Here is an 8194-nt window from a genome sequence, read left to right on the forward strand (position 1 = left end):
ATATATATATAATATATATATATATATATATCGTCCTTCTGTTATGTTTGCTAGTCTGCATCTGTCTTGTCCACTGGTCCATTTGTCTCTTGTGGGCATCTGTGGAAGGCCAACTGATTATTTTGCTGCCTTTTACCTTGCTGATTAACTTGGCAGTTTTGCTGGTTTGCGTTTATTGTGGCGTTGGGTTTCTGTTTGCTTCCTGCTTGTTTGGCTTGTTGTATGCTGCGTCTTATTATTTGACGCTTTTGTTCCGTTTTGCCTTTCTTTGCTTGTGAAGGAGCAAAGTACATCTTCCTACTGCAACACCATCAATTCTACTGGCGGCACTGGGAGGAGCCCGACGACAGCACCACCAAAATTGAAGTCCGCCAGATGAAGATTGTACGTACACCCCAAGTGCAGTGGCAAACTGGCAGTTGCAGAGCACTTCTGATCTCGTAAAAGCAACAGGTTTTCATCGTCCACCGTAAGGACGTTGCACAGCACTGGCCCATACACCCAGAACCCTAACCCTAAAGCCTAAACTGCTTTTTGCATTGCAGCTTGTGGCGGAACACAAGAGCAAACCATAGAAGTTGCAGTTGGTGGGTTTGTATGCAGCACAACGTCGTCTCCACCTTCCAGCTCCCTGAAAAGTGGCGGCGTCGGTTTCTGCCTCTACTGAAACAGTACAAAGTGGGTCTGTTGTTAGTTTGTTTCCTCTCTTATAATAAGGAAGGTGGCGGACAAAGAAAAGAATGCCTCCGTCCTCGCCTCTGTTGCACTGCTTTACTCTTTGCTTGCTACTCTACCTTCTTGGTGCATCTTGTCTCTTCAGTCCTTCCTTGGGTTGTGATGCACATGATCTTCTCCCTATTGCTTGCTTATCAAGCTGCACAGTAGTTTCTCAAATCGTCTCTATTTCTTTCCCCATTTATTTGCTTGCTTTGTAACTTCCTGAGCAAAATATTACTTCAAATAAAGTGCAGATTGATTTACACCGCAGGAGGAGCCGCCGCTCCAGCAACAAACAACACCACAGGGTCACAAGTTCCTCTGTAATACAATGCTTAATCAGTCCAGTATATTCTTCATTGTTTCGACAACAATGTAGCTTATCTTTATTTGTGTATGCATATACAAGATATATGTGCTGCTTTTCTTCTATTTTTGTTGGGGTTCAGGTGAGGGCCTCCTTCCACGGTCATCTCCACTCGGACTCGGACTTGAAGGATGAAGAAATTCAGCAAATTGTCACTTCCTCCTGTGGCTTTGCCACCAACGACGGACGGTCTGTTCTTACACTCCAAGCAGATACACTGCATGCACCCACATGGGCACTCCATGCATCGGTGGACACTGAATACATGCGAGCTGCCTGCACGGGCCATCCCCGTGCATGCAAGGAAGATGAGTGCATGTATATGCGTAACCTGCAACTCCTCTGCAATGCTTGCACTTGCGTGTTTTGCATGCAGTGTGTTTTGAGGTTTTCGGTGCATGCGTCTTGAACGCACCTCAGGTTTTGTTTGTGCGCGCTTGGGGGGGTTCCGTGCTTGACTGTCTTGGGCAGCACTTTGAATGCATGCATTTTGGGGCTGTGTGTGCTGGCCGCTTTCTGATGTTCTTCAGACCTGGGTGGCGCCTGGTGCAGGTGGATGCAGAATCAGTTGAGCACAAGTTCATTCCTGTGGAATGGAAGACGAAGGAATATCCTTTCTTGCCTCCACGTTTTTCGTAATTTACGTATTGTCCCTGGTTGCTTGTAGCGCTTCACAGTGCTTCTGCAACCAGTGCATTGTGCCTTCGTCTCTTATTCTTCTCCTCCATCCCTATGCCTCATTGTTGATCAGGCTCGGATGCCGGCATGTTTTCTCAACTATACGGCGCTATTTTAAAGCACATATTTGCACATATTACCTACATATGTATATATCTATATTGGTTGCATGTAGGTGCGTGCATGCATGCGTGCACATTGTGCCCCAAAGCTTCTTTCCAGGCTATGTGAACTCTTTCTGTTTGTCGCTTTGTTTAGAAGAGGATCGCTACCTCCTCTCTTTGGTCTTTCCTTGCATTGCATGTTTGAAATAAGTGTGCATAGTGCATGCACTGCATGTACAGGCGGGCAATCTACGGGTTCCTGCATTATATTTCGAATGCACGTACATGCATTTACCACAGGGGAGCCCAGCATGCGCAAAAATTGAATTAGATAACTCCCAAGAAAATCCTCTTGTCACACCATTTAGATAATACTGCCTCTGTGTTGGTGGGCTGTGCTGGCTGAGCAGTTGTCCTGTACAGACCTCCGTCAACGTAAACTGCCCCAGTTTTTCATGTTGCAAGCGTTTTGGGTCAACCACTGGCATCGCATCTTTTGGGTTGTACGTTCTGTTCGCCGGATTCGTTTAACCGAGGCGATATTAAGACGATGAAGCAAAAACCAGTAACGACAATCATAGGCAACAAACAGTCGAAAGCAGTAAGCATAATAAGAGAGGACGGAGCAGCAAACAAACAACATAGGAGTGTAGTATTGAACAAAAGAAAGCAGATAATTGGGGGAAGGGCGAGTATTTCGAGTCCGCCGGAGGACTAGGTGAGGAACACTGACTGAGGGCGGGAAGCCAACGCACGAAGTAGGGAGAGAAGCAAACGGACGAAGGGGTTGAAGAAAATGGAACGTAGCTGGTCAAGCAAACAGGCTTCATATGACCAAATATACGTAGCGGTTAAAGTGGATTGCAAGCGAGCGCTAATGAAAATTAAGTACTACACGTGAACACCTCGGAACGGTGCAGAGTTGCATTTTACGTACGGGAGCGATGCTTTAGGTGGTTTTTCTGGTTCTAGTAGAAAAATGCGAACATTCCCGACATTCGGTTAAATAAGCACAAACTACATGGAATGAAGATAACCAACTGTAGTTAGGGGTGTTGCCTCTGCACGCCATTGTGTGGAAAACTAAAAATAATGTAATCACATTGAACTGATGTTTCCTTGTTCTTGGACTTGCTAAGTATCCCAAGAAAAATGCTCTCAACATGCTTTTTCAGTTTTTGCATTTTCCGCCACATGGCGAATATTCACCTCTGGCTTTCCCATGAGTTGTTGAGTTTCCTCGAGCTTTCGCTTGTGTTAGTGAACAAAAATGAATCCAATGAGCACAAAAACCTGAAAACTCCGAGTTTACTTCCTCCCAATAGATGTGCGTGTTTCAGTGTTTCGGGGGCGGCAACAGTGTCGAGGCGGCCCACGAGCAGCGTACACCAGCGGACACACAATAGCAGATAGGAAATTGCAATGCTTTCTTCCTCTTTAGAAGGTGATCTAGTGGTAAATTGAGGGAGAAACACTGGAAGTATTTTAACTGCAATAAAAAGTATGAATTTAACGGGACGAAAAACTCAGTTTGAGTAATGCTCGATGGTCGGCACGCTGCGGCTGCCAACGAAAGCACTAATTTGACTAAGAGGTACGTCCCCTGTATTCTTCCCTTTTTGCTGCTTATTTCGCCCCTGTGAGGAGTTTTATGGAGCTTTTCCCTCTTCCCTTTGTATTTTTCTGGCTTCCTGCGCTTGAGGGGCACTCCAGCAGCGGACACGGCTCACCATTCGTGGTGGCCCCTGCCTGCCCCCACGGTGTTTCATTATCTTTACCTTCTCATTTTCCTCTTCTTCCTTTTGGGAATTAACCCCAGTTTTGCCTTTTTCAACTGCAAACAATTACCTCCTCTCAAGTATCTGCTCCCCCTTGGATACCATCCACCAGCTAGCTTCCAGCCTTCTGCTGGCTTGGGGAAACAAGAGAGGCATCGATGCTTCCTTTAAACCCCATAAATCTTCAACCCAATCACGCGGGCCTTTTCTTCTCGGGGCAACGGCATCTCACCCCAACCTAAGCTGTACTGAAAGGTGCGCGCCCGTAAGAACTGCCACAGCAGCAGCAGCAGCAGCTTACGCAACAAAAGCAGCAGCAAGACTTCGCACATGCACCGCACAACAGGGCTATGTGATTTGTATGGTGAGGTGTATGGGCAGTGCCCCTGCTGCCCATCCCCACTTCACGAGCTGCCCTGCAGCACGTTCAACATCTGCTGTAGCGTATGTTGCAGCAGCTGGCGCGCCAGTGTTTTGTAATCTAGACCTATGTCGATCTGCAGTGTTGTCCGTAGAGGGGCGCCTACGTATTCCCATATGCTTCTGGTGTCTGTGTGTATGAAGTTGTTGCTGTTGTGTGGGGAGAATTATGCAGGTATGTGTGGGCTTGTGTTGTGGTGTTTCTGTAGGTAAAGGTGGCATTTGCTTCCTCTGCCAGCTGTGGCCATTTGAACAAACAGCAGCTGAGTGACGCTGCGCAAGATAGTAGGAAGCCCCTCACAGAATAAGACAGGGACAAGCGGTACTGCTTTTACCTCTTTGCAAGATGAGAAGACCCTTGGGGGTGTGCGGTTCGCTCGTGTCACTTGCGTTACTGGCGTTGGATGCAGCAGACAACCAATGGGGTTGTTTACTTGTAGATGCGAAGAGGGAAGGGGCACCTCAGCTACAGTCTGTAGCTGACGCCCTGGCCCCTCCCGCAGCAGTGGCTGCAATGGGTTCCACCTCTCTGCTGCAGGAGCGTGCATCATTAGCAGCATCAGAAGCAGAGGATGACGGTTCGTCTGCAGATGATGAGGAGGAGGAGGCTTGTGAGGCGCAGCAGGCGATGAGTTCCTTCTTACAGCGAGAGCTCGACAAGCTGCAAGACCCATCTTCCCCTTGGGTTTCGTTCCTTTCGCAACTTGCATCTGCGAAGGATAACAAAGAAACCTGCATACAGGCGTCGGGAGATGGATCTAAAGGGCTCTGCGAGCTTCCAGAGACTTCTTCAGGTGCCTCCCAGCCTCTGCCTTGTGGTGGCCAGGAGTATGCAAAGCTCATAGAGAAATATATTAGAGCAAAAAACTGCGAGCTGTCCTTGACGGTCTCTCAGACCCTCATGCAGAACTGGACAGGGCACAGTGGCCAACAAGGGATTTTCTCTCGTTTAATAAGTCTTTATAACAAGGCGATGGAATACGACAAACTCGATTCAGACTTGTACTACGTCTACCAGGATTCAGCACAGCTGCTGCAGGACCTGATGCAGAAGGCACAGGACGGTGTCGCCGCTTTCCACTCCCTTGATATAAAGGCAGAGTTTCTGAAAAGAAGAAGAGAACTTTTGGGGCTTTTATGTGCATTGGGTAGAGGAGCAGAGACAACAATGTCTTCTGATGTTGTATTGGCTGACCACGTGTTGGTACTACGCGGTAACTTTGAAGACAGTGCACGGGAAGCTCTTGCAGCATTTATTGCTGCTATTGACGCCTTTGGTGTCTACGTACAGGCTCTCTTAGAAGAGGGAGGCCTCATAGATCGTGCCACAACAATCCATGCAAACTACCATAAGTTCCGCATGCAGAAACTCAATGCCTTGCTTACTGATATCCAACCCACGGCAGAAGAAGGCGACGACAGCTCAGCCCTCATGGACCTTGTGCCTCACCCCAAGCACAAGACCCGCAAAAACAAGCACAAGGGCAACAAGGACGGCAGCCAAGGGGAAAAAACAGACGCAGCCGAAGCAGCAGCGCCTGTATTCCTCGAGGGAGCCATGGATCAGGAACTCTTAATAGGAGCAGCACCAGGTGCACCAGCACAAGTTGCAGCAGCACCTGTTGCAGCAACACCTGCAGCAGTTCCAGTAACAGGAGCAGCAATGCCTGCTGTAGCAGGAGCGGTTCCTGCTTCAACGCAATTCCCTGCAGGAGTCGCACAGCCTGCGGCAGTAGCCCCAGGAATGCAGCAGCCACAGCAGCAGCCTTCTGTTGCTTCTACTGTCCCCGTAACCGCAGCAGCACCTTCTTCTCCCCCCGCACAAGGACCAACAGCACCAGAAACAGCAACAGTCTTCGGTGCCGGCGCCCCGAGCGGAGCCCCTGCAACACAGACACCAACAGAAGCAACAGCAGCAACGGAAGGACAAACAGTAACAACAACAGAAGCCACCCCTGTTGCAGCAGTTCCACCCCCTCCTCCTCCCTCCAGCGACTCTGCAGCACAATCACCAGCAGCAGCACCGCTGCCACAGCAGCCTGCACCAGGAGCAACACCACCACCTGCACGTGCACCGCAGCCAGCAGGAACAACAGCAGTAACAGCAGGAGGACAACAAGGAGCAGATATAGATATAGATGCAGATAATAGCCACAGTATCCCTATTCGTGAACGAGTAGAGGATATGGTTAAGAAACTAAAAATGTTCAACATTGAGGACGGGAAGATAACATACACCGCAAATGTTACGTCCTTAGAACATGTTATTAAGGCAGGATATACAGACCTCACGTAAGTTTCTGCTGCTATTTTCTTCTGTTGTTTGTTTATTTTTCTTTATTTCTGTTGTTTTTAGTTTGTTGCTTGCAGTTTTCTTTGTGCTGTATTTTTTTTTTTTTTGCTGAAGTCCCACCATGGGCTGTCTGTGCTGTTGCTCTGGGGTGTATGCGCAGCGACCGGATATTCGTGGAGTATTTGGGAATCCTGCCTCAGGCATTTGCTGTCACAACATTTAAATTTATTTCTTTGTTGACTCCCAACCCTCAAGTAGACTTCGCCGAATTTTATAACTCTACGTTGGCTGATGATGGCAGCGTGACGGAGGGATTTGAGGGAGAAATGGTAAGCTAATTAGATTTCCTATGCATATATACATTTATATTATTGTTTTTCGTGGATATTGTTTGCTTGTTTCTGCTGCTGTTGGTTAATAAGCTGTTTTTCTGTTATCTGTCTGCACGTATTGCTGTGCTGGGGTGTATGTACAGCCGGTTAACCACAAGCTGCTAGCAGAGAGATTCTCGCATGCAGTAGATGAGGCCTACAAGGATTATTGGCGTCGTTACTTTGCTGATGAAGACAAAATCACCAGCATTACTGATCCTAAACTCCCTAGACTCTCTCAGCCGCAGCCGCAGCAGCCGCAGCCGCAGCAGCAGCAGACGCAGCAGCAACGGGAAGATCAAGAAGAGAGTGCCCAAGTTAGCGCCCTTGAGGTAGGCTATTGGGTTGAGGATCATTGAATTATGATGGTTTATTTGTATCTTTTTCCCTGCATGCATGCATGCGCGGCTGGTCTACTCCCTATTACGTCCTCTCTATGCCTCTATGCTGTTATCTCATGACAACATTTATTGTTTGCTGTGTTGCTGTGTGCATGCATATATGTCTGCTGCAGAAGAGTTCCGGGGTAATAAAGCCCCATTCTTTTGTATTAACAGGAGAAGGAATAGAGGAAGGAGAAGGAGCAGAAGAAGGAGAAGGAGAAGAATTCGAAGTTGCAATTATTTCTTCTTCTGATGGTGTCAATCCTCTAGACTTAGAAAAATATGTTGACGTCGCTGCCGCCAACTCCTTGAGTCTACAGGCACTAGTAAGGAAATATATACCACCAGCAGCAACAGCAGCAGCAGCAGGAGTAACAGAAGCAGCAGCAGCAGCAGCAGCAGCAGAAGCAGCACTGCAGCAGCATAAACACTTTCAATAGTAGTAACAGCAGCTATCTTATTTATATAGATATTGTTTTGTACATATACAGGGAATAGAGGGAAATAGTTTATTATATATAATAAATAAATAAAAGTATTTATTTATTTATTTATTTATTTATTTGTGTTTTTTTTGCTGCAGGCATCAGCAGCATCTACACCAGGAGATTATGCATTAATAGGGATGTTTATTTCTTTAGCTTGTGTTGTTGTTGTTGGCTGGCTATAAGGAAAAAAAAAAAGAAATAAATAATAAATAAATAATAAATAATAAAGAAAAAGGCCAACAAAACAAACGAATAAATAAATAAATGATGAATAAGCAAAGAAATAAACAAAAAGACAAGGATATACACCGTATATATACATATACATATAAATATACTTGGGTACCTATCCTGATAACCAGCTGTCTGTACACCTGAGGCCAATAGGCCTCTTTAGCTGTTTATCTATTTATTATTATTATTTATTATTATTATTTATTATTATTATTTATTATTTATTATTTATTATTTATTATTATATATTATATACACAACGTGAGGAGAAGCGCCTTTGTAGCAAATACAATTGTTACGTGCGCTGCACCCTTTGCTTTATACCTATATACGCATATAATATATATATATATATATATAT

General features: G+C 46.2%; 2 protein-coding genes across 2 annotated transcripts; both read left to right on the forward strand.

Moving 5' to 3' along the window:
* Positions 1-280: 280 nt before the first annotated feature.
* On the forward strand, positions 281-1723 carry EMWEY_00053050 (hypothetical protein; the record flags this gene model as incomplete). Its single annotated transcript, XM_013479936.1, has 3 exons — positions 281-384; positions 1167-1273; positions 1615-1723. Coding segments are annotated over 3 exons (320 nt in total), but the record flags the coding sequence as incomplete, so codon positions are not given.
* Positions 1724-4410: 2687 nt separating this feature from the next.
* On the forward strand, positions 4411-7551 carry EMWEY_00053060 (hypothetical protein, conserved; the record flags this gene model as incomplete). Its single annotated transcript, XM_013479937.1, has 4 exons — positions 4411-6356; positions 6518-6686; positions 6833-7060; positions 7243-7551. 4 exons carry the CDS (start codon positions 4411-4413, stop codon positions 7549-7551), a joined length of 2652 nt encoding a protein of 883 aa, XP_013335391.1.
* Between the last annotated feature and the right edge of the window lie 643 nt (positions 7552-8194).

Source organism: Eimeria maxima, genomic scaffold (genome assembly GCF_000499605.1).
Source record: "Eimeria maxima Weybridge genomic scaffold, Emw_scaff1479, whole genome shotgun sequence".
Classification (NCBI taxonomy): domain Eukaryota; phylum Apicomplexa; class Conoidasida; order Eucoccidiorida; family Eimeriidae; genus Eimeria; species Eimeria maxima.